General features: G+C 42.2%; 1 protein-coding gene across 1 annotated transcript in view; it reads left to right on the top strand.

The window, feature by feature from the left end:
* Nucleotides 1-9,301: 9,301 nt before the first annotated feature.
* The window catches only part of grin2ab (glutamate receptor, ionotropic, N-methyl D-aspartate 2A, b), a 120,050-nt gene continuing 102,232 nt past the window's right edge, over nucleotides 9,302-27,119 (top strand). The window contains exons 1-2 of the mRNA XM_083976004.1: nucleotides 9,302-9,458; nucleotides 10,437-10,658. Of these exons, the coding sequence (XP_083832130.1) occupies nucleotides 9,441-9,458; nucleotides 10,437-10,658 (240 nt within the window). The 5' untranslated portion in view covers nucleotides 9,302-9,440. The remainder of the gene's footprint in view (nucleotides 9,459-10,436; nucleotides 10,659-27,119) is intronic.

The raw sequence follows: 27,119 nt of genomic DNA, 5'->3' as shown, positions 1-27,119 counted from the left end.
TTATTGACCCACACAGCAATAAAGGACTCCGCACATATATAGTATAAGGTACTGTATGAAATTCTCAGTATGCATTTTGTTAGAGATTTACCAAGGAGCTCTACTGCTACATGTCCAAATATAGATTATGTTTTTATATTAACAGTATATTATAGCTCATAACCATAACCAGTGAAATCCCCACACCAACATTATTGTCAGAGATGTTTGAGCCATAGTGACACTACAGTAACAGTGTGACAGTCCATAACAGCCTGTTTGTGCAGTTTCTCGTGGGTGTGGTGCAGCCATAATGATGTTGACCATTGGGCGTCGAGGTACAAAGTGTCACAGAAAGATTACCCAGCAGGTGGAAAACACCCTGCTTTCCACGAGAGACATCGAATTGTCCCACTGCAACCATGTTAACGTGGCCCCAACTCATCACACTGACCTGACCATATGCGCCAAGAAAATGCTACAGCGTCACCTGATAGACATGTGTGTGTTAGTGAGTGAGTGACTTGCATAATGTAGCTGTCCAGCTCTCTCTCTCTCTCTCTCAGTGGTCCTTTAGGAGACTAAGCAGATGGACAATATCCTCACAGAGATGGAGTTTCCCATTCAGGAGGAAAAATATCCCAGAAAAACCAGACTGCACGAGATTACAAAATGACCAGGCAGGGACACTTTGGCTTAGACGTACAAGTACACAAACGGATGCACACCAGCACATTCATGTGTGGTGTTGTGTGCCTATTTGAGACAGTCAGTCAATTCAACTCCTTAACTGAGAGATTCATTAACAAACCTTCAATCAAAGAACATGCCAAACAATCCAACAAAGGATATGTAAATTAAGACTTTCCTTGTTGCTCAGTTATTTGATGGATAAAGACAAATCACAGGCTTTGTTTTCTATGAAATGATGATGATGCAATTGATCATTTGGTTGTTTCATGAGTATGACAAATTCATCTAATGATCTGTTTTTCTTAAAAACCCTCTTTCCACATTGTTGCAGTAAAAAAGTATTTTTTTAATTTCAATTTTCTCTCATTTTTTAAATATCAGATTGGATTTATTTTTTTTAAATCAAGTTTTAGCATGGGTATTTCCACAAATCACTTAATCCAAGATTAAGTTAAATGAGCCAGAAGTTGAATGATGGATGGTGGTTAAATCACGCTGTAAACACACCTACAGACCAGTCCTCCTACTTAACCCTCCCACTTATCCCTTTCTACATTCTACAGGTTATCACTGATTCATTAGTGGCATAGTTTCAATTGATTCCTGACAGGAAATTGCATATTGATTTTTCAATGTATCACTTGACCAGTTACCGTGTCAGCTGATTGATCAGTTATTTATCAATCAGTCGATTCATTATGTACCGGCACATATGCCCCCAGAGTGTGTTTAGTTTTAGAAAAGCATTTCAAATTGAACTGTTTATACAACCCAACCCTCTTCCCTCACCTCGAGTTCAATCAGACTCAATTCTCAATTATTTTTTTTTCTTCTTGGCTCTTTCAATAACTACTCCCTCTAAGACTTTCAAAATTTAAGAGGCTGATCTGCCTGGTTCCCTTCATCAAAACAAATAAACCCACAACCTTTTCTCACCCCCAAGGAGCCAATAACTGATCATTATTGTCTTTATTAACCCAATATGCTGAGGCCAGCATCTAACCACACCAGCACCAGGATAAAGAAGGACTTGGATCAGCAGTGGGTGGATGGCCAAGCTGGGAGCTTTTGTTGATTTGTTGATTGTGTGATTCATCCCCATAATCGGACATTATCCCCAAATAAAGTCCATGCCAATCAAATATGATTAATCAACAGCACAAAATTTTAAACGACTCTCCAGATTGAAATCATTACAGCTGTTTTTTGTTTTTTTCCCCCAGTTTTCGAGCTGTTGTTGACAATGAAAAACAAGTGAAACAAGTGTGCTTGTGGCTTTTAAGAGCTCAACTGGGAAAATACTTCACTGAAGTGGCAGAGTTCAGCTGTAAATATTTGCAGGTTCACATGTTCAGTTCCAGTTTGATCTACTATCTCACTGAAAGTAAACCTGTGTGCTGTTGACAGTCAAAGTACCACACCAACACTTTAGCAACACTGGCAAACAAGCACAGCCAGGTCTCCTGTTTCTTTTTCTTTCTTTTCCCCCCTGTTAACAGCTGATACACTCAGGAAAAACTTTGAAACATTCAAGTAAATATTGTGTTTAGAGGTCAGACACTCAGTTCTATCAGTTAATCTGAAAACCAATAACACCTCAATCTCTCAGTCGGGCCTGCGTGCTATTGGCAGTACGATATTTAATGCACCCTCTGGCTACGCTGATAATAGAAAGGTCGTAAAAAGTTACAGCCTCAAGATGAGCTAATTTAAATTGTTCTGTGGACTGGGCCAATTAGTTTGATTTGGCTACTGCTTCCAACATTGAAACGCTCTGTTGCACCAACTCCTTGGCCTCAGTGCTCTAAGTATGTATACTTAAGCACCCCAAGAATTTAACACTCTGAATATACAAATTAGATTTCCCGTAGCACTGTGGATTCCTGAGCTGTCAATTTGGATACTGGCGTGTGCCCTGGTGCTTTAAGTGCAAATTAACAAACACAGTCTAACTGTGCTGTTTCCCAGACCAACTGTATGACATCATTCCTGCATATACGTATTTGTGTGTGTGTGTGTTCCAGGTTTTGCAGCTTGAGGTGGGTCACATTGAGGAGCCGGTGTGCTGTTTCTCTCCGTGTGCAATTCCCATGCCGTCCCACAGCAGCACAGGAAGACTATGACCTCCATATCCCTGCTGTGATTGTCAACTTGCGCGTGTTTGGATGCCCAAATTAGAGTCAAGACTTCATGAAACCTGCAGGTAAGTTCTTCTGTGGTAATGGAACAACTCAGCATTTTGGGAAATGGGATTATTTGCTCCCATGCTGAGAGTCAGACGAGGAGATTGATACCAATCTCACCCCAACACAGTCAATATAGTTACTGCCCTCAGCCGGTTTAGCTTTTCTCTACAGCACAAACAGAAGGAAACGGGGATAAAGACCCGTCACCTGACTCTGTCCAAAAGTAACATGGCAGCTCTAGAGCTTCATATCTTGTTTATTTAATCTGGGCAAAAACCAAAATGTGAAAAACGAAGGGTTGGAGGGAGTTATTATGTCCCACACCATGTCCTCTTGCTGTGTTGTGTGTTTGAAGTTGCCAGGCAACCAGCAGGGATCCTAATGTGACTTTTCTTCACTTCAGTTTTCATATCGATTAAACAAACAAGATATGACATGTTTGTATTAATTAGCTTTAGAGGTGCCTGTAGGCTGATTCTATTACTGCTGGACGAAGCTAGGCCTCGCTGTTTCCCCCCAGATCCCTGTCTTTGTGTTAGCTGATAAGTTAATCCACTCCATGCTCAGGATGAATATTTAACAAACAGAAATGAGAGGAGTATATTAATCATGTAATTAAGAATAATTATCAAGCTGTCCCTTTAATACACACCTGCTCAGCTGCATCTGTGCTTTTCACTTTTATTTTATGCTAAACAGCTCAAGCTGAGGGCCTTGCATGGATGGAAACTCTTCGTTGGAGTTGGAAATATTTGGAAAATCTACTTCAATAAGTTCAGTTATTACTCTCTATATATTACTTTATTCATTCCTTAATGTGTCCCGAAAATGAATTATTCAAATGCCTGTGCTTACCTGTGCTGATTAACTTAAGCTAAACTTACTTTACTGGAAAAAAAAGTTTAAATTCTTCTCTGAATTAATGAAGAGATTTTCATATTTCTACATATTTAGCTCCCCTATTTTAGCCCAGAATGGTTTTTATAGTGAAAATGAGGACAGATGTTTTTTCATGGCGACAGGTCTCACTAAAAAAAAGCTTCAGATCTTTGTAAATTCTTACCTGCAATTAATTATTAGATTATTGATTGACCTTTTCAAGCGAAGGATAATTGCTGATGTGGCCAAGTGAAAAAGACACAGCAGTGCATCACTCTCAGCTAATTGATTTGGCTGCTGTAGGCATGAACTTTTCACTGTGATCAGCACTGTGACAGGAAGTAATCACCCGTCAATTTTTGAGATGAGTGATTTTCCAAAGGTGCCTATAAATTTAAATGGGGGGTGAGGTGATAATAATAATAATACAGTACCGGCACCGGTGGTCTGTTGAGAATCATAAAAAGCGAGAAAAAAAAAAAAGCTCACATGATGAGATCCAAACACAACACACTGCCCCTGTCTGGCTGCAGGAAGCAGTGCCGTCTGTGGGAGAGCTCATTCCAGGTCACCCACTCTTCTTTGTGGGCGACAGAGCTAGAGAGGGTGGAGGGTGCAAAAGATAGGAGGAGGGGGAGGGGGGCGGGGACAAAGTAAAAAGACAGACTAGAGAGAGAAAGAGAGAGAGGGAGAGTGAGAGAATATGTATAACTCAGTAACTGCCAGCTATCACACCGTTATGTTCCAGATAGAGAGCCTCGAATACATTTCTGTTTATTTTGTTGCCATTTATTGACAGAGTGAATCATTTCCTGAGTCTATATAAAGCCATGTACTGTAGCTACAATGCACTGTCTTCGCTGTGGCAGTGCATCGGTCTGAGATAGATACAAAAAAAATAAAGAAAAGAAAAAGAGAGAAGTCAAGATCATTGTGTTAGAAGACAGAAGTTTGTTTTGTAGGCTTGCCTCTGCTCTGAGCTCATCATCATACAGCAATTAGAGCTGAACGCAGCAGCCCACCTACTTTCTTTACCAAGCAGCTTATTTCCAGTTGCATAGAAACGTTACAAGTGAATCATACTTTTGTGTTTCGCCTGTCAGTCAGGGAGTCCTGATGACTGTCAGATAAGCCCTGCATTGCTGTGCGCTGGTATGAAGATGGCAGTGCATGTTATAAAAAAAAAAAAAGAAGAGAAAACTGGCCCTATAAGTGCTCGTGGAGGGCGATGCTGCCAGGTAGCGTGACCGCGTGAGCGTGACTGGTTAATTGGGATTAAGAGCTCGCTTAAAATTTGAAAAGCATAAAATCCACACATTTAAACACATGCAGTTTTATAGTAAAAACACAACCCTAAGTGTGCCATCAGGTCTTGTTGTCATGGAAACAATGCATTTTTTTTTTTACTAAAAAGAATTTTAAGGAAAAGTTGACAGTGATAGGCTTTTATGGACTTGGTTGCCTGTTAGTGAGTTATGCATCTAATTATCACGACGTGCTTCAAGCTGTTTCCATATTAGTTGCATTAGCAGGGAGCTGGCTATAGCAGGGTGTAATCAGATTACATCAGGCTGTGAATGAGCGGCTGGCATCCTGTTGCAGGAAGTCAGAGAGAGTGGCCATGTAATTTATGAATGGAGACTTGTGTGCTGTTAGTCCGGCCACTGATTGATTTCAAAACCTAAACTATATATACAGTATATATATATATATGTACTGTATGTATCTGGGTTGTGCCTCTGTCATAACAAAAGTGGTGACACTCTGAAAAAAAAAGCAGTTACCATGGATACAAAAATTGGCCACATCATTTTTTTTTTGTCAGAGGCCTTGTGTAATCGTTTTTGCTTCCCCTTGTAATTTATTTATCTATTTAGTCGTTTATTTATCTATTTCTTTATCAGTTTGTTTGTGAGCCTGTCTGTTGTGGAGTTTCTTTAATTGGACTTCTTTTCCTTCCTTTCTTTCCACTGGGCTTAGACTATTAACAGAGACAACGTTACTGGAATGAGCTTTTCTGTCTCCAATAATTATGCAGAGTAATAACAAAATCGTTAGCACACTGTTGACGCACTACACGGTGATAATGGGCCTCCTCTGTTTTTTCTTTTTTTTTTTCTTTCTCTATATTTCAGACATTTTATAATCGCACAATGGAATGAGCTATTAGCAACAGCCCTGTGAAATTTAATCAGACAGCAAAAATGAAGAGGTAAAGTGCAGCTGGCTCACCGAGGTGTTCTTCGCTTGGAGCCAGATATGAACGCGCGAGTCGAGCATCTGCATGTGTGAGCGCAAGCGACCAGTGTCGTCTCCTCTGCAGCACAACAACAACAACATGCCTGGGTAACTTCTGTTCAGTGCTGCTGCTGCTGCTGTTTCTGCTGCTGCTGCTGACCCATGAAAGATGCATGACGACTGAGCCCAGCGGTTTTTAAATCAGTTATAATAACAGGGACGTATGTTTCAGACAATGTGGATCTCCACCACCACCACCTCCACCCCCCTTCACCTTCTGCCTAAAATACCTCTGGCTGTCTGCAGGACAGGACAGGATGGGGCAGGGCAGGGCTGACTCACCCGTATGAATGCATACCAAATGAGAAGGAGAGGTCCTCAAGTCCATGTGTACGCGGCGGCGGCAACCTGAGAAAGGTCATGTCCCAGGAATTTACTATAGGGAGGTCTTCAGGCTCGCATAATCTTGAAAGAGATTATATGAAAAGAAAAGGGCATCTTCTTAAAAAAAAGAAAGAAAAAAAAAGCCTATTTATGGTTGGCCCCGGAAGAACGTATGATTTTATTTCCTTGGCAACAGCTTTAATGTTTAAATATAGAATAAGACAACAAGACTTAACTCTACTACTTCACTGTGGCACATTTTTGGTTAACAGACTTTTAAAAAAGAAAAAAAGAAAAGAAAAGAAAACTGTTCACGGCATCACACATCAGCCTCTACAGTTCCCAGGGGGGTGTCCCGGCCGGGTCCAGCTTGTCCCAACATGACGCCTCTAATGGGTAAATAGCAGGAGGAGATGGTGGTGGGTGGGATGGCATGAAAGAAAAGGCAGCTAGGGTTATTATATTTGGAACCCCGGGATTTTTTTTTTTCCTCAAAAGAAAAGTAAACCATCATCCTTCCACTCTTCACTGTGGTCTTTCTCCCTCTCTTTTATGTCCGTGTTATGCAATCGTCTGTTTCTTTTATTCCAAGCCTCGAAGGCTCGGGCGCTGACGGAGGAGGACAGAGGACCTCAACAGGTGGAGATTTTTTATTCTAGGGATATAAGGAGGAGGAGGAGGCAGAAGAAGAGGAGGATAGAGAAGTGTTCTTTAATAATAAGCCCTCTGGTCTGCTTACCATGCGCTGTCTTTTCTTTTTTCTTTTCTTTTTTTTGCCTCCAAGTGTAACTCAGCTCATGACAGCAGTCCTAGTGGAGCCTCGGCCTGACCCCATGCAGTATCTACACCATCTGTCTGCATTGGGACTCCAAGGCAACACTCAGAGGGAGATGCAGGGAGAGGGAGATGGAAAGAGAGAGAGAGAGTGAGTGAGGGTGGGGGGAGTTTTGTCAGCGCTCCCCGAGGACCCCCTGTGCTGCAGTTTTGATCTGCTAATTATGTTTAATTGAGGCTGTGTAATTCACTAGCGTTGTCTCGATTTCCCCCCCTTATCTCTGCTGCTGCTGCCGCGTAGCTTTTAACAAACTCTGGCGCTGACGAGGGAACATGGCACATCATCATCATCATCATCAGCAGTAGCAGCAATAAACGTTTCGGTGCAGTAATTTTTGAAGGGATCTGTATTTTAATTTTGATTTTGGGGAGTAGGGTGCCTACATGGGGACCACTAGATTGGGTTACAGCGGTTGAGCGGATATTGAAATGTTTTATCTGTGCGCAGTGGATGCTCCGAGGAGCGGAGGCGCGACGCGGGGACTTGTTTGACGCCGAGACAGTCGTCACAGCGAGCGCGCACACACACACAATATACATAGACACGCACAGAGAGAGAGATATAGAGGGAAAGAGAAAGAGAGAGAGGGAGAGAGAAAACACGCACTCACATACACAGAGAGATAGGGAGACGCTTGCACGGCGAGATGGCACCAGGTGATGCCGTAATAAACGACGGATGATGGTGCGCGCCATACCGCCGCTTCTTGCGTCTTCGTTTTTTGGAGAAGACACGCCGCCTGGGCAAAGCGACGCACACACACACACAGAGGAAGAGAGAGAAAGAGAGAGAGAGGGAGAGGGAGAGAGAAAGCCCCGACAGGGACAGGCGAGGAACAGACATATCAGTTTTAACGAGCTGTGAACTTGGAGTCGCTTTTTTTTGTGTGTGTTGGAGACGCGGCGAAATTTCCCCTAACGCGCGCCCTTCTATATAACTCGTCACATGAATAGGCTATCTATCTATCTATCTATCTATCTATCTATCTATCTATCTATCTATCTATCTATCTATCTATCTATCCATCTTTTTTTTTTTTTGATATTTTATAATGGGAAGATGAAGTCACCCAAGTCTGCCCCCCCCTCGCCACCACCCGCTCAACCTCCTCCTCCTTCCCCCTCTTCCACCACACCATCCTTCTCCCATTCAGGCCCGTTGGTGCCCATATGTTTAATTAACTAGGCTGATGTGTAAGTACCTTCAGCCAGCGAAGCGTGGGCGGGCGGGCTGCGGGCTGCGGGGTAAGGAGGCTGCTGCTGCCGGAGAACATTTCCTTATTCCTCTCTCCACCGGGGCGCTCGGTCGTGCTGCTGCTGCTGCTGCTGCCGGAGCATCAACACCTCCGCGGCGGCGCGGCGCACAAAGCTGCGAAAACAACAACTCGACCCGTTTAAACTTGTTTCTCAATTGTTTCGGGTGGTTCTGAGAGCGCGTGAGGCTAAAAGGGAAGGAAGAGAGAGAGAGAAAGAGAAAGAGAGGAGAGAGAGAGAGAAAGAGATAGAGAGAGAGTGTGTGTGTTAATATATGTGTGTGCGTGTGTTTTGGTGTTATTTGTGACGGAATCCCCCCCTTCAGTCTCCAAGAATCCGCGAGCGGCGCAAGAAGGAGGAGGAGGAAGAGGAGGAGGAGGAGGGCAGGAGAAGAAGAAGAAGAAGAAGAAGAAGAGGAGGAAGAGGAGGAGGAGGAGGAGGAGGAGGTGGAGGAGGCGCGCGGACCTGTCCACGAGCCCTCACTGCGGAACGCGCGGGGCTGCCGCTGGAGATCCCACACCAACCAACCGTTGTTTTGGATACTAGCACCCAACTCATCCCCGCAACGTCAGCGGCGGCGGCGGCGGCTCCCTCCTCGCCTCTTTTTGTTTTTTTTTCTTTCTTCTCCCCTCCGTGTTGCCGCCGTTCAACGGACGGTGTTTGACATCTTTCCCGGGAGGATTACTACCTTTCTATCTATCTACCGTGGGGGGAGAGAAAGAGAGAGAGGGAGAGAGGGGGAGAGAGGTGGCGGTGGAGGGGGAGGTCTTCTGACTGAGGCAGACAGGTGGATTTATCCGTGCGATAGTGTGTGGGTTTTTTTTGTTTTTTTTTTGTTTTTGTTTTTTGTTTTTGAGGGGGGGTTGATTGGATGGAGGAGAAATTGATGGATTAATCTGACGGAGGAGAGTCGTATGTGACTCCCACTCCTGCCGAGGGCGCGCGAATGGAGTAACAGGCTGCAATGTCATCTCCACCTGGCCGCCTGGAGAGATGTGTCACGGGAATGGGGTAAGTTGCCTCAATTAGTATTTCTTTTCTTTTCTTTTTTAGTATAAATAGGTTGTTTTCTTTTCTTGTTCGGCTAAAAACTCTCTCCTCTAGCGACGCGGAAATTTGGCAGCGAAAGGAGTCGGTGGTTCGGTGCTTTACTAAATATCTGCTGCTGCCGCCGCCGCGCACTCACTCACTCTGTTCTCAAAGTGGAGCAGCAGCAGCAGCAGCGGCGGTGGTGGTGATGGGTTTGTGTTCCTCTCTCCGCTCCTTGGTTCGTCCGAGTCCCCGACACACAACCTGCTGCATGCCCTACATAAGAGAGAGAGAGAGAGAGAGAGAGAGAGAGAGAGAGAGAGGAGCGTGAGGGGAATATTCGCAAAGGAGCCACAGGCTGTTTTTAACGCTCTCTCTCTCTCTCTCTCTCTCTCTCTCTCTCTCTCTCTCTCTCTCTCTCTCTCTCTCTCTCTCTCTCTCTCTCTCTCGATCTGACACACTCACAAAGAGAGAGAGAGAGAGAGAGAGAGAACCCACTAATTTATCTTCCTCACCCCTACACCTTTCTACCTTTGAATGCAACTTGTGTTTTCGTCACGCAAGCTTTTTATCCAATAAGCCCGTGTCTGAGGAGCTCCAAAAAGGAGGCACAAACACACGCACGCGCGCTGGCATAGGCTACACAAGCATATGACACACACACACACACACACACACACACACACACACACACACACACACACACACACACACACACACACACACACACTGGGAACGAGCTGGTGTTTGATGTGATTCAAACTGTTAAAATGCTAATGAGTCATGAGGAATATAATGACACTGGGTAATAATGTTTATAGCTCATATAGGCACCTGCCTGTAGGCGCGCGCGTCCTTATTATAATAGAGCAGAGTCAAATTCAACAAGTCTGTAGCTTTATTTAAAAGCCGTTACAAGCGACAAGCGGTGATATTCCGTCTGTTCCTGTTTTTCCCCAGATCAAGTTTGAACACTTTTCCTCTGGTTTCATTGACGCTGTGAGAAGGAACCGACATGAAGCCGGTGAACGGACGGCTCGCGGCGGCGGCGCTCGCCCGCACGAGCCCCCCTCACCCCTCGGCGGCACGAGCCAACAACAGTCACCGCACGGACTCCGAAGAAGAAGGCGCAAAACCTCCGCGACCGCAAACCAGCAGCTGCCACGCTTTGTGACACCGAAGGTAAAGACCGCGACTGGTGGTGTGGGAGATGAGATGAGGGGGGGTGAGGGGGGGTGAGGGGGCAGAGCGGCTCAGCCGGAGCGGCGCGCGACGCTGAGCGGCGCTGTTGCATCACATTATCCCACAGCTGCTGCTGATGAGAGAGAGGCCTTGTAATGAATTCATATCTCAAATTACAGTTTTCAGGCTTTGAATGCAGTCACGTTGTAGAAACACATTTTCTTCCGTTTTCCTCCCGCTTCCCGTGCCAAGTCTGACACACGAAGTGTCTTCTCCTCCTCTCAGTGACATGGAAGCCATCACACACACACATACACACACACAGATGTTACATGGGGGGTAACCATAAGAGTCTGACTTATGTGAGTAGGCTATAGGAGTCTGACATGACAGAATATATAGCCTTTAATCTCATAATTCTCCATCAGACTAATTATTCCTGGTGGCAAAGGAACGCCCCTCATTTCTAACGCTAAATATTGTGTGAATGTGTGTAGCCCACATTCATCGTGATCATTTTGGGCAAATTATCATTCATGCCATAGCAGACTCTCTGTGATGTTGTAGAGAAGTAGGGAGGGAGACTGATGATGTGCTCAGCAGTAGCCTATTTTCTTGAATAGTGGGATGACACAAAAGGAGATCAACTCTGTAGGGCATAAACGCAATAGAGTGGGGAGCAGTGAGTGTCGAGAGCTGTTGCTATCTTCATTAATATAAATATCTTGTGCAAAGCTGCAATGAATTCTGGGTGTGTGATGTCATAACACCTTTTAAACCCCAACAGTACTTTATAGTAGGCCTACTTTCTTATTCACTTTTATATATTTTTTTGTCATCACTCCAGAGAGTGTTTTCCTCTTCAGTTGTGCCACACATCCTCATCTCTCCCAGTCTGCTATTAAACAACAACAACTGAAACAAAGCTAAACAGGAAAAGCATGAAAATGTAAAAAAAAAAAAAAAAAAAAAAGATTCTCAGTGATGCGATGCATATCATATTCTGAGTCCCATTTTGGCTCCAGCATGACATAGTGTTGAAATTATGTGTCGGGATGCATCTCACTGAGCTGTTCACTGAACCGTCTATTGCTGGGGAAAGCAGGTACAGTACTGTAGTTGTGTAGAAGTCGTGTGTGTCTGTGTGTGTGTGTTGTGGAAGCAGCTTGTCAGTGTTGTCAGAAATGAGGCTGTGTTGTGTTTCGCTGCAGTTAAAGCTATTTAATCCCTAACATTAAATGTGCCGTTCCCAACATGTTGTGCTGCCTTTAACAAGATGGCCCTCTTGAGATTATTGTGATGGCACCAAAGTGAAGCTGGTTGATAGTCAGTCACACAAACGTTAAGTTCTTGTACCTTTGCCGGTAACAGATGTTTATAAAGGTGTCGTCCTCTTCTTTTTTTTTACGGCTCAGTTTGTTACGTTTCTTAAAAGAGGGCACTCTGAGAGGTCCCTTAAAGGGATGGGGGCTTCAGAAGGTGAGCACTTTGTCTACTCTGAGTCACTGTGGGTTCAGTGTTTTGGTTTTTAATAGTCTGTGCAAGACAATTTTAGAGCTCAAGCGCAGAATTAGCCCCAAATCTCCATATGCCTGCAAGTGGGGGAAGGTTCAGAGAGCAATCATGCATAAGTCTTTTTCCTCTCATTAAAGATACATGGAGAGTTTTTACCTCTGTCGAACTGTTGGTTTTACTGAAGTGATCCAGAAGTATTGCAATTATTATTGTACATCTTAGACCTTGGCTTATCAGCAAAATGGCTTTACCTTAAAATCTTGCTCTTTGATCATTCATAACCCATAATTACCGAGGCCATAAGACTAATGCTGTGGTGTCTTTCAGGTAATGTTTTTCTTCTTTTTTTTTTTTTTAGAAATAGACATGTTATCTTGGCTTAGTTAAAGTTATTTCAGTCACACACAGTGACACACAGTGACACACAGACACACACTAGAGTAAAACCAACTAAGAATCCTCATATTCTCTTCCTTTTCCCTTTTTTTCCTTCTCATCTCCCTTTTTTCACGCACAAATAGAGGATTTTAGGTAGGAGTATACGCACACAAGATTGCAACCTAGAGCTTATGAAGAATAATTATAAGAGATGCTTAAAAAAAAGAAAGAGAGAGAGAGAGAGAAGCCAAAGAATCTGTGGGTGGAATATGCACCTCCCTGCCCTGCATTGTAGCTGTATTTGTCCTGAAGGAGGTATTGACATATCCTGTGATAAGAGCTACAGCAAATAATCCCCTTATCTGTAAAGTATTTTTAGTTGGAGCTCACTATCCTCTGAAGTTGACAAACTGCATGTTTAAAAAAAGAAGAAGAAGAAGAGGAAGTAGAGGAAGGAGGTTTTTGGTGATGGGGTTTCTGCCTGTAACATCAAGCCTCACCACGTGCAGCCACCCAGCCTCTGGCGTGGCCTTTAGCTGTCATCTGCTGAGTGAGTGCTTTCTTTAAGTCAATTAAACCAGCTACTGTGCCTGTGCTGGGTTTGCGTCAGATTATCTCGCTTTGAGAGCATCCACCACCACCACCACCAAAATTTTGGTTACAAAATTTAACTCCCCTCCTTTGTTCACTTGTTAGAAAAATGTTTAAAAAAAGAAAAAGAAGTGATGCCCCGTCCTTACAGTTTGCTGCCTTTATACATACAATTGCAGGTCAAATGCCTCTCACATGGGGCTTGAGAGGATGAAAATGAGTGTTTTCATTTTCCTGTTCCTAGCAATTACCAGTGAAAAGGGCTGAGTGACGTATGATAATGAGTCATTTGACCCCCACTGATCTTCTGTATATTGATGTGTGATAGTGCAGTCGCATAGACAAGTTAATAACCCAAAAGCCTCTCATGAACGTGCACTATTTAATCATTTAATCAAAACACAGTTGGTGTTCTCATTTAATGAGTTAGTCACCCATAGTGATATTAAGTAGTGTTTGACTAATACAGGTTTTTGAACTGGTATTTTTAGAATGAAGTTGATGTTTTGTGATGATGCACTGTATCTATAAATCTGTCCACTTCATGCCATAAAACACAAGTACTCAGCGTTTTTAACAAGATGTGAAGATTGAAAAGCCTTCAGATCATTAAAAACCTCCAGTTGAATAAGTGGAAGCTCCCTTAATCCACGGTTAACCCCCCCACAGAATTCATAGTAGGTAAAATTAGATGCTCGCTTACATTCATAAGGAAGACTCCTGTTACTGTAGATATTTACCATTTTTAATGGCTGCAGCTTTATGGTCCTACAGTTTGCACATTGCAGCTATCAGTAACACTTCATTAGTGGTCTGACCTCTACGTGAGCTTATGAGTAAATGTTTACAGCGAGTGGTGCACACCTTCAGTGGGTCTTTAATGGTTTTAAAGTGTTTCCATCTGCTTCAGATTCCAGATAAGACTTATCCAGCTCCAGCCCCCCTTTTTTTTGCAAAACTTCACTGATGGGATTTTAGTAATCCGGTCGGAATAAATCAGAAAATTGGGTTTATTCAAACCCTACAAATAATAATTCCCATTGCTCAGGCTAGGATTTGGATTTGGGAATCAAATCCTACCTTTAATCAATCTTAAAACTTGTATCTGTGTTTTTCATGACTCAGAGGCAGATAGATTTGATGCTGAAATTCAGGATAATCTTGATCCTGCTTGAGAGGTGGTTTCAGGGTGAGTTTAGAGACATGACAAGCATAATAGAGCTGCAACCAAGAAATTACTACCTATACCTTTTGAATATGAATGAATGGCTGAATTTCTTTTCTATTTTAATCAATAAAACTGTGCCTCATCCCAACGCCTCTGTTGCAGTCAACAGGGACCAGCTGAATGGTCCATGAAATCAATGGCCTGTAACCTCTCTCTTTTGTTTTTTTTATTTTAGTTTTTTTCTAAGAAGCTATGGATTTATGCTGATTTAAGGTTTTATTTTACCCACACAAACCCTTTTTGATGTCGTTATTGATAACATTATTTATTTAAAACCGTCAGATAAAGGTTATACGGACGTTGAGCAATCTATAACATTTATTGAATAGTATTGACAGCTGGCCGAATGTGAAACAAAGTCTATTGATCTATGGCTCAGCTCATGTATGACCAGAATTAAACAGGAAGAGATTGGGAGAGGGCCAACAGGGATATTTGTGCAGTCATTTCCCTTTCCATTGTCATGAAAATCAAAGGTGCTGCGAGGCGGCTCGGTCGTCATTGTCTGTCATCTCATAAAACACCTGAAGGTATGCTGCCAACAAACCCAATTTAAGACTGCTTGGTTAAAGTCAGGGATTATGGCAAACAAATGATTCTCAAAGCTGCATTAATTTATTTTTTGGCAACTTGACAGCAGCAAAACAAGCTGTAAACACAACATTGACAAATTATCACCTCGTAAAGTTGGCAAATGTGTCAAAGCAAACAATCATTTACACATCCAGACATGGAGCAACGTTGGCATTTATTCTGAGATGTGGCTGTAGATACTTTGTGAATGTAAATCCAGTATCAAGCTCTTGTTTTGGTCCGCAGAACTCCTGACTCAAATATCTGTTTGTTTAGCTGCTAAATGATCTACCATGTTTATGGTCTGGTCTCTTAACTGTTGTGTGTTGCTGGGCCGGTAGCACACATTAGGCTTGTTAGAGCTTTTTCACTTAACACAGCTGCAGGTTGATGTTTCGAAATGAGGTTGTTGAGACCAAACGGGAAATTTTCTGCCTGGAAAAATAAAACTAAAAGCACTGCATGGAGTTGGTTGACAGTTGCACATGGCCATTTGATCCATTACTGATGAAGAAATATTGATGGGTTCAGCTTTAAAGGCATAGTTCAACATTTTGGCAAATTGCCCATTGCCATAATCCTTATAGTTTTAGCAGTAGGTTTGTTACCTTTAATTGTTGGTGCAAGCTATTTTTAGAACGGCGGAGCAGAGCCGCGAGTTGCTCAGAGCTACGCTACGGAGGCTAATGGGATTTCTTGGTTTCCCTCATCAAACTCAACAAATACACAATCCAAGAACTCCAAAACGCTCTGGTGGACAAGTTGTGACCTGCACATTCACCACGCTATGAGATAATAACAGAACGTTACGAGATGGAGTTGTTTTAGAGGCAAATACAGAGACTGCTTGTCAAAAAAGCTGTTTTGCATGAATTTACCTCGAAAACAACTCTGTCTCATAACGTTCTGTTATTATCTCATAACGTGGTGAATGTGCAGGTCACAACTTGTCCATGAGAGCGTTTTGGAGTTGTTGGATTGTGTATTTGATGAGTTTGATGATGGAAACCAAGAAATCCCATTAGCCTCCGTAGCATAGCTCTGAGCAGCTCGCAGCTCTGCTCCGCCATTCTAAAAATAGCTTGCACCGACAATTAACTCATTGGCTGCCATTGACGTCTATAGACGTCAATCTAATTACAACCGTTCACTGCCATTGACGTCGATAGACGTCAATTGCGTTTTTCAACGGGAAGGGCTGGAGGATGGTCTGGCGGAGCTTGTCCATCAATATCAGGCTTGTAAACTAGTGTAAAGATGTGTAGCGGCCTGTAGGGGGCAGCAGTGCCCTCTTTGGATGAGAGATCAGCATGTATTACGGTATGAGAAGAAGAAGCGAGATGACAAGAGATATGCTAAAGAAACTTATGCACGGAGCCTATGTGTTCCGCACGTCGGCACATTATGTACCGTGTGTGTCGCGGTAGTTCGGAGAGGAAGAGGGTCGCGATCGTGAGAAAATGACGGAGATCATTGAAAAAGACACCGATGCTGGACACCGGCGATCCAGCCGGCCGAGTGGTGAGAATCAGCAGCTGACGGTGTCACCACAGACCAGAGCCCAGCTCAACTGACGGCTCGGTGGACGTGACCCGAGCGATTCCGTCCGGATCAACCAGGAGCAGCAGAGACTCGTCCCCACGCTCCAGAAAGACATGAAGGTAATAATATAATACATCAGTGGTAAAAATAATAAAATAAACTAACTTGCTAGCGAGCTAACTTTTACTGCTTAGAGAAGGGCGGATCGCTTTGATCGGAAAGGTTAAAAAAAAAAAAAACTCCACATCACACTTGACTACATCTAAGAGATGTATTTTTATGGTAATTCTATATATTTCTATAATTTACAGGTGGTGGATCGAGCAGTGGTCGACCATGGGGCAGAGGTCATGTGACAGCTACAAACGTACAAAAAAGTTAATGCATTTTACTGATATTTGTAAATAAATTATTATTTTGCCATCAAAAGTCCTTTCTCAGTGTTGTTTTTGTTGTTTTATAGAAGGAAAACACTGTTCAGATGTGTGAGGTGTCACTAAAGCAAAAAATATCAACGTCAAAGTCACTGTTCTGCTTGACATGTTTCTTTCCACAAAAAGCTCGTTTTCTCAGTGTTTTGGTCAAAAACTGCTGTTTTTGGCGAAACCAGCCTACGTTCTACTGCTGTTTACAAAAGAACGGAAAAAGGTAGAAACTAACTTTTTTTTTCCTATTGAACAAAGAGAGTCTACTTTTCTCTTGGTAGTTTCGGTGTTTATATAGTCATAGAACACAATATTCTGTGGGTCTTATAAGATCGTTCAAAATGCTCTAAAATGGCTGGCAGTATGGGGCTCTCTGCTCTGAAAATGGCTGGCAGCCAATGAGTTAAAGGTAACGAACCTACTGCTAAAACTATAGGGATTATGGCAATAGGCAATTCGCCAAAATGTTGAACTATCCCTTTAAAAACCCCTGCATACTGTAACTTTTTTGAAAGATGAAAATGCCACCTCAGTCTTGCCAGTCAGTGGTCATTGTTAAAAATAAGAAGCACACAGATGTGCTCTCCTTTGATGTCAGCGTTCATCTTTCAGTGAAAGGCTTAAGGCTTTCAAGATGGTGGATGTTTCATTTTGGACTGTAACCCCCTACTGAGTCTTATTTGAATACTGTGTGTTTGAATTAGCTTGATTAGTCTTAAGCACAACATGTGGCTGCGAGAGTGAGAACAGTTCCAACTTCGTAGGAAGCTTAGCTGTTACCTTAAATGCTGCCTTTTTACTCCTTCAGTCAGTCAGAGAGGTTTCTCCAAGCTCCAAAAGAGGCTTAGGAGGTGCCTAAGTGCGGCCGCCCTGGCCCCACGTCAGTTTGGCCAACTTAACGCCCAAAACCCATATTCCAATTTTATGCTTTTATAGACACCAGATTTTAGTTCAGACCGATATATAGCAGTGTCCTAGTTAAGACATTCCTGAGCTTTTTAAATCCAATTTGGTTGAGTCTCCCATGGCTACAAGGAGCAAATCAGTTACATAAATATATCAGTATTATTTTATCACTTTTTCTGCCTCTCCAACAGGGATAATTATAAGAAGCTGCGGTCTCAACGATTCCTTGAAAAAGATGGATGCCCCTGTTGTAATTTCATGAATTACATATGTTACATCACAGTTAGCTCAATGTCTTATTGGGGTTGATTGATAGATTATGTAATGTGTTAGACACCGTATGGCTTTCTTTAGTCTTTCTTTTATAAGTGCACAACCATATTGTTCTGTTTTATTGGCAAAAGGGGTGTAAAAAAGAGAAGAGTTATTGTAAATTCTGTAGATAAGCCAGCGGCTACATTACCAAAAAGAAAGTCTGGCACTGTGTTCTCAGCACAAACTGTGCCAATGATGTTAAGTCTATTGGGAATTTCATCAGTCAGCTTCAGAACAAGTGAAATGGTTTCATTAGCTTTCACATGGAGTGGGATTCTGCATACATGTGTGTAACTGTGTAATCCCATTCAATGCAAAATATACAGTATATATGATTCTGTCCAATGTGGATTTAAACAACATACATGTATAGGGTGAGCAGTTTGTCAGCAGATTCAGGAGGTGCAGGTCCACACTTGTTAATGAGCACATGCTTTACTTTTCATCAAAAGATTTTTTTTCTCTTTCAATTTCACAATACTTTGTCTCATCTCTTTCCAATAGCGACTTATTATACCCCTCTCCCCACCCCCCTCCCCCACCAAATCTGCCCTGAAGATGTAGAGCTACTCAGAGGACGTATAAAGTGCCGCATGCCATTTTTGTTGTTGTTACGAGTTCTTTAATTTTGTGGATTAAACAGACAGGAGCAGGCAGACTTATCAACAAACAAGATTCAGTCAAAGGAATTGATGATTGATGATGTATAGGGTCTTCCTGTTTTTCCTTATTTATTTATACGGGGGGGAAGATTGAGAATGTGTCCAATCCAGTAGCACTCTGTCTCTGCTCCATATACTATATATTCAAGCCATGCGAGATATCCAGATGTCACTACCAGGTGTGTATATATGGAGCATTGCTGATGTGTTTGTGAGCCCTTTAACCCTTTTACAGTTGAATGGCTAATTAGCTAGTTACATATCTAGCTGACCTGACACTGTTAACGTGTGCATTTCTTCCCTTTTTTTTTTTTTTGTTGGCTGCTTTGTTTTTATACTTGTAAACATCCTGGCCAGCAAAAGCTAAGGGGTTGCTGCTGTGACTCTTTTGTGTCGGTGTCATAGCCTCCTGACAGCCTGCCAGTCACAATCACTGCCATGCCTCTGATAGAGGAGCAACGTTGCTGCTTAATGCAAATGCGGTTTGAAATAAAATGTTTTGACAGGGTAAATGCAAATACGTTCTCTCCCTATACTGTATGTAGATACCCATTGGCAAACCCCTCAAAGTAGATACAACGCCGACATGTTGGTGAGAAAATGGTGAAATATGAATTCTACAGTCTGGGAGGAGGTTAAGACTCATTTTCTCCAAGAAAGGTTTGCTATCAAAATTAAACTGTGTTATCCATTATTGATTTGGTGAAAGCCGTCCATGCTTTTATCTCTTCTCACTGAGACTGCTGTAGTTCAGTGTTTTCTACCTCAAGTCAAAAGGTCTCCGTCTTGTCTCTAATTTGTACAAACACTGCACATATGAGACTTCCTGAAGCACTGACTCTGCTTTTATTGATTCTACTTCTTGATTTATCTCTCTTTTTTTCTATTTTGGGAGATATTTATCTGTTTGTGTGTAGTCCACTGTAACAAGTGCTACATAAAAATGATTAGTATTTTAATTATCTAGTTGTACATCAACCAGTAAATCTGTATGCAGTAATTGCATTTTTTTTTTTTTTAAGAAGCCCATGCCTTGATTTAATTGTTGCTTCGCGGTGCTTGAGTAGATTTGTACTCTCGCAACCCAGTGCACTGAATAACAAACAGAAACCTGTGACATATTAATCTGGTTTTCGAAACTAAAACACATTTGCATAAATTCTCTTACTAATAATTCTGAAGTATGACAAATTTGAAACAATAAACTTGAAGGAATATGCAAATCAAACGGACAACAAACCAACCAGGATTGTATGTAGCTAAAAATGACATTTTCAAGGCACCATTAAAGGGATAGTTCACCCAAAATTCAAATTTCACTCATTATCTCCTCACCCTCACGTCGACTATAAGGGCTGGGAGAAGTTTCAGAGTCCTCCGTGCCTTCTCGGAGTTACAGGGGGGCTCGGCGCAGCACTGCATGTCCATATGACAGTTGTGAATGGGGCTCACTTTTCTTCGTCCAAAAAGACACACCAAAAAACATCCAAATACCTCCATAGTGCTCGTCTGTAATGTCCCTCTTGGCCCAACATGAGAAATTGTTCCGAAAAAAATTAAATAAGTATATGTTTTAAGCTTGTTTGTAGCGGAAGCTCCCAATGTCTCAGTTCACTGCTTTGCCCGCGTCTACCCAGTTCACGGCTCCGCAAATCGCGCGAGATTCCGGCAGAGCAACACTGGGAGCTTCTGCTAGAAAAAACCTTGAATATAGACTTATTTAATTTTTTTCTGAACAATTTCTTATGTTGGGCTTTCAATACAAGAGGGACATTACAGACGAGCACTATGGAGGTATTTGGATGTTTTTTGGTGTGTCTTTTTGGATGAAGAAAAGTGAGCTCGTTCGCTACCGTCATATGGACATGCAGTGCTGCACGGAGCCCCGCTGTAACTCAGAGAAGGCACGGAGGACTCTGAAACTTCTCCCAGCCCTTAGTCGACATGAGGGTGAGTAGATAATGAGTTTTTTTTTTTTTTTTTTTAATTTTGGGTGAACTATCCCTTTAAATAATCCTCTGTCTGCCCAGATTCAACATGTAATTTTTACCAGATTTCCACATGAATACAACCTCGGCCGCGACATGATTTACTGTGTCAGTGTCTAGCCACTTTTCATCCTTTCTTTTTTTTCCTTTTCCTACCTGATCTTGTTGAGAACTCGGCCAGGCGGCAAGATGCAGAGGCCAGAAATATTCCCCAAACATCCGCAGATCATCCAAAATATATTACTCCAGGTATAATGCTCCCCTTCCTCGGCGACAGGTGCTGTCTCAGCCAGACGGGGCATCTGGTGATGTGGGAACATTTGAAGCTTCTGTCTCCTCCTGCCAAGTGCAGTTTTTAACGGCGATGAGCAACACATCAAAAAACATATGTTGACCACACACTGCTGCCCAGAGATGAGCGATCAAGGATAGGAGGCTTTTGAAAAGCTGCCATCAAATGTATGCCTTGACCATAAATCTAAATGACTTAAGATTTCATAGTAAAGTATTATGTAAGATAATATAACAGGGTTTTTAAAATCCCAAATTTCCTCAAGTGAGGCTTGCCAAATCAATCTTGAAGTCCCACAGGCGAATGGCACGTAAAGTATGAGTCATATCCGAAACACTGCTGGCTACATCTGTTTGTTGAAGTGTTGGCTTTTTATTTATTTTTTGCATTCAAACAAACAGCTGGTCTTTTGCTGTAAATGTGCCATGGGGGTCCCATTCAAACATGACAGGACCATCACAGAAAGAGCCACGAGGCGTGTGCACAGTAGTGATGAGTGTTTTCAGGTCTCTCACTGACTTCATCAGTGATGGGATTTAAGACTTATTTTTGCCATTTAGAGACGCCCGCCCCCACGTCTCAGTAGAAAATCCTGCAATGTACTTTCACATCAGTTTCACAATTTATAAGATGCAGCATCTGATAGCGTCCGAGGCGAGCGGTGAATAACAAGTTGACACTGTCATTTTAATTCTTATTTGCTTGCAATGCTGTTTGTACTTTATTCAAAACATGTGGGACTTGCAAATAGAGATGTCTGATCTGATGATTACTCTGGTTAAATTAGTTTTTATTTCCTATAGCTCTTCAGTTATGACACGGTGATGAGAATATGTACATCCTGAGTCGATGTACATAATGTAGTCAAGTGACAGATGTAACCATATAGTGCACTGACCCATGATGATATGTTTAGTTGTATCAGGCTATGTTGAGATTAGTCTATACATTGAAGCGACTCTCCAGAACCCTTTCTTTATCAATATTATGATACAGTATTAGTTGGGGATTGTGTCCATCAGTTGTTGGCGTATGACAATTTTTGGTTTGATGTGATTTTGTTTTTACATGTATTTGTTGGCTTAAGAGTGATAATTACCAGAGGGAAACTCAGAACGGGTGCTTAACCATGTGTGCTGCTGGAGCCGCTCAGCGCGCTGTCGTGACTTTTACAGTAAAGTGGTTCTGGCTCTCGTTCAAACATGAGACTAACATGAAACTGGCAGCACATTTACGTGATAATGTGAATGTTTTAAAAGGGGCATGAGCAGAGGGACATGAAAGGGAGGAAGAACATGCTTCGTTTGAGCAGATTTCATGGTAGAAAGGTAAAAAGAAAAAAAACATCCTCAGTGACAACAGACAAGAGCAAGGCCGTCTGAAATAGTGATAATAACAGTAATCAGCTGTTATGCCGTGTTGTAAATGGCCTGAAAACACCATGTCAGTACTTTTTATCCCCTTAATTTATTACATCAATATGTAGTCTTTCGTTAAAAAAATAAAAAAAGACGGATTAATAAATGCCTTCTCTTTCATCAATAATAGATTGTTCAAGAGATTGGTGCACTTGTCATGCATGAAAATGAGTACAAATTCAATTTTTAGTTAAAAATTAAAGGGAGAATTTATTCCATCATTACATCAGACTGTCTAACAAACCTCGCCAATGATTGTCTACAACCGCCCCTTTGTCATGTTAATGTTTCAGGTTCTTTTTAATAATTTAAAAGTGGAAAAATCACATAGTATATTCATAAGGATGGATGGCCCAGCCTCATACTGGGCCATGTTCTTGTAACTGCAGTGTTCATGCTGTGTGGGGTCACTAACAGTTGACCCCGTACACATGCAAACACAAATGAATATGCATTTACTGCACATGTTTCTTTTGTAAACAAATCCCTCACACTTATGCAGGTAATCATCTCATTTACTATCTGGTTGTTATATCTGTTTATGTGTTTGGTGCAAGTCCTTTGACTGTGTTTATTCATATATTTATATTGCATATATGCAAATGTGAAAGTGCAATCGTAATGCAGAATTTAGTGGCCTCACCTCACAATGTTACTGCGTACCTTCTCTCCAAGGTCACGGCTATCCAGCCTGAAACTCGCTTGTAAACTTTCCCACCTTGGCAGAGCTTCACAATAACTTATGCAATATTTTTTTTGTGTGTGCTCTTTATTCCCCTCTTCTCACTCCAACCTCACCTTTTGCCTTTTACTCTCCTCTGCAGGAATTGTGTCTTTCTCCTCCTTAACAGCATGGTGCATAAAAATACACACACACACACAGTGACATAAACACACAATGCAGTCCCCCAGTGATTCATGGAGTGTGTCCTTTCTGGTGTTTGGCATTGTCCTTGTTTATTCATATTTATTACCAATGAAATATGAATGACAGAACTCTTGCAGACATTTTCTGTTCCCCTGGTTCCACACGTACCACAAGCAAGCGAAAAAAGGAGAGAGATAGAGTTGGCCAAAAGTGTGTCCCCTTAACACATGTACACACATTTCTCTGCATTGCTGAAATTTTGATGTGGAAAAAGGCTGTTGGGCTTTTAGAAGACTGTGTCGAGGGGTGCAGGGAGCAGGCAGGCGGTTTTATCGAGGACAAGCAGGAAGGTGCTTGGAATTTACATGAGTGTTATACAAATACGAAATGTGATATTTCAAACAAGACCTTCCCACCGTTTTCTGCCGTCGAAGACAACAAAAAAAAATTGTGTTTTTGCAGTTCCATGTCTGGGTGGGTGGATAATGATACACAGTGTGCTGTAGTAAATGCAGAGCAATCTTTGCAGAAAACAAAACCCCTGGCACTCTGAGGTCAGAAAAAGTATATTTAAGTATATGGTGTGAAAACGCATCTGTATTAAGATTATTCAGAGACGACGCACCGAGGTTGCATTAAATTTAAACCATTCTTCATTGGTAGTTGTTGAAGAGCAGGTAAAATGGGATTAACGTTTGGTTTTGAATAATTATAGAACATATTGTATTTGTTTCTCGTCCGTATCTAAGTCTACCACATTGTGCCTTTAGATTAAATGTAAAAATACCACCTTGTTTCAGTACGATGTTACAGAATGTGTTTGTGAAATGCAGGGAGACATTTGAGAGACGCCAGCGCACAAAGCCATCGAGGGATTTGATGCTTTAAAGGGGAACTATGCAAGATTTTTACTTTAATTTAACAGCTAATTGTGATGGTTAAATGACTTGTTACGGGGAGAATGGAGGCTCTCTGCCTTCCATCTAGCGTCTCTTGGCTGAAAACCAACCTTGCAAGATCAGAGCCCCCCGACCCGGTGTCCCAGAGCTCGTCTTGCGAGAAACATGATTACTTTACGGCACTACGATACAAACACACCCAGTAATACATCATCTTTTGTTTACGCTACCCACCTACCCATCGCTCCACAGATTCGGGGAGGGAGGAGGGTTAGCGGTGAATTTTTTACGACAGTGAATATATGCACTTTGAAACTGTAGGAGGAGCTCCGTAGAGAAAAATGAGACCAAAACAGCGAAAAAGCGACCGGACGTGCATAGTTCCCCTTCAACAAAAAACTTTGCTTTCTATAAGAAAATCAAGACAATAAAAGAGATGACACAAAATCCATAAATGATTCACTTTTTAATATAAAAAGTCATTTTAAGGTGCAGTATGTTATCATGAATCAATCCATCAGTCAGATAAATGTTTTTTTAAATGTTTCTGTCAAGTTGGTGGGTGAGACCTTGTCCTCTTGTCACACTGGCCCTGACTGAGCGGCTGCTCTTCTGAGATGCTCAGACGTGCGTGGAAACTTAACTTGCGCATGAAGTGTTAAGAGGCGGTAGCAGCGACGAGTAAACAAACACTGATTTATTATCTGTGTGTGAAATCTTCAGTGAGTTTGAGACAGAATATTGTTCCAGGAGTAGAGCTGCTCCTTTTAGGTTTGGATCATGAGAGAGAGAGACACACACTAAGGGCTCTAATTTCGTAGACCAGACGCGGTGCAAGTATGTCCCGCCTCTGTTCCTCCCACCGGCGCAAGTGGCAAAGAGGGAGGAGAGAAGGCATGATTGGGTTTAACACAGCTGAGTCAGATCTTCACCATTCAAATCAGCTCCTCTCCTCACCAATGCAATGCAATTTTGTCATTTTATATTTCAACATGGACGAAGGAGACAGTGACGCCAGAATATGGCCAAACTTTTTCCATGAGGAAACTTGGTTTTGGTCTGGGAGGTCCAAGCTCACAGTGGCCGAATGATAACGCAAACAGAACTCCACGGGCTGATGAAGCAAAAGTAATCTGGGAGGAGGTTACTAATATCGTTAATCAGGTTTTGTCTTGTTACACTGAGAACCGTTGCCCAGTGAAAAAAACACACCTCGGCCCCTTTTCCACTAATAAAGACGCTCACATTTAGTAAGATGTATTTAAACCCTGTGTAACAAAAATGAGTAGTGTGCACAGATCAAACATAAATAAATATCATGCCTAACGGGGATGAAATCAGAAGTCAAAATCATAATTCTCTGAGATGAGAGATGCTGAATATACTGTATGCTCACTATCTGATGCTGAGGCTGTTTGTGGTTGGCTGAGAGAGATGATAGTTTGTTTGTTTTTAGTTTTTCGTTAGTTTGCATCACAGTTTCTGCTGTGTTAATTCGGTCAGGTTGAGTTTCCATTACGCCTGACAAACGCCTTTGATCTGTCATCAGATGTGACGGGACAGTCGATATAGATATAAATGTATGTGCTGATTCAGATGGTTACACTATAGTGGTTGTTGTGATTATTTATTGCATTGCGCCGAGAGTAGACTAGGTTGGAGCTGGTGGGCTTTCAGCGCACCTTTTGGTACGAAATTGTCACTGTGCCAAGCTGAATCTGTCAACTCCTCCCCCTGCTGCGCCGCCACACCCAACTCGGCGCACCTCGGTCTACCAAATTGCCAAATTCGCTGTGCACGGTGTTGCGCCGGACGAAATTTCCACTGCGCGGGCTGCGCCACCCTACGCTGCACCACGAAATTAGAGCCCCATGAATTCTGTTATAATAACAAACAATAATAATGTTTGACAAAGGAAGACAACCATAAAATAAGTCACATCAGAAATGACTACAGTTATTAGTCTGTCAGTTGTTCAAAATGCAGTGTGTGTAAAACAAATAAACATGAGACCCAAGTTCTGGTAGGTAGTACAATTGAGTCTTCCTGTGCCCTCCTAAAATAATTGCACATGTAGCTGGGAGCCCATCCATGTAAAATCCTGCATTTAATTGAATATGACGTTCCCGGTCCTCCACTGGAAGCCGGTGAAGCAGAAAGAACTGACACCTGCCAACATGACTCGGAGCTTTCAGTCTGAACCAGTTTGCTTTTGTGCAGCTTGAACTTTGCGTTTGTAAGGTTTTTTTTTTTTTTTTTAAAAGGCCCACCACATGGATTAGCCGCATCGCCGGAGAAAAACACTGGATCAATATACTGTATCTCCCCCTAATGTGGCGCTGCCTTGTTTTCTATTTCCACACGTATTAAGTGCAGACGACGTAGCCCCTGGTTGTGTAGGATTTGGAGCCGTTTCAAGTGCAACATTTCCAGTGACTTTTTTTTAATATCGTTTTCATCAGTTCAAATTGATTAAATGCTAAATGACATGGGCGAATGTTAAGCTGTCAGTATCAGAGACATTATTCAAACCCATTAAACCCAGATATAGCCTTATATGTGTGTGTGTGTGTGTGTGTGTGTGTGTGTGTGAGTGAGAGAGAGAGAGCACATGTGTGTCTATGCTTGCTGAATAGTTGCTTGTCTGCTAGATTTTCTTTCAAAGACCCCCCCCCCTCCTCCACCTCTCTCTCCCTCTCTCTGTTTGTCTCTCCATCTCCCCCACTCACATTTTCCCAACGGTTATGTACACATCATAAACCTTCAACACACAAACAAACATATTCAGTGTAAATATCGTCTTCTCTAAGCACATTCAATCGGCTTTCAGAGTATCACCATTGTCTCCATAATAAAACCAC

Source organism: Trachurus trachurus (genome assembly GCF_905171665.1).
Source record: "Trachurus trachurus genome assembly, chromosome: 1".
Lineage (NCBI taxonomy): Eukaryota > Metazoa > Chordata > Actinopteri > Carangiformes > Carangidae > Trachurus > Trachurus trachurus.
This window is presented reverse-complemented; position numbering and strand designations above follow the sequence as displayed.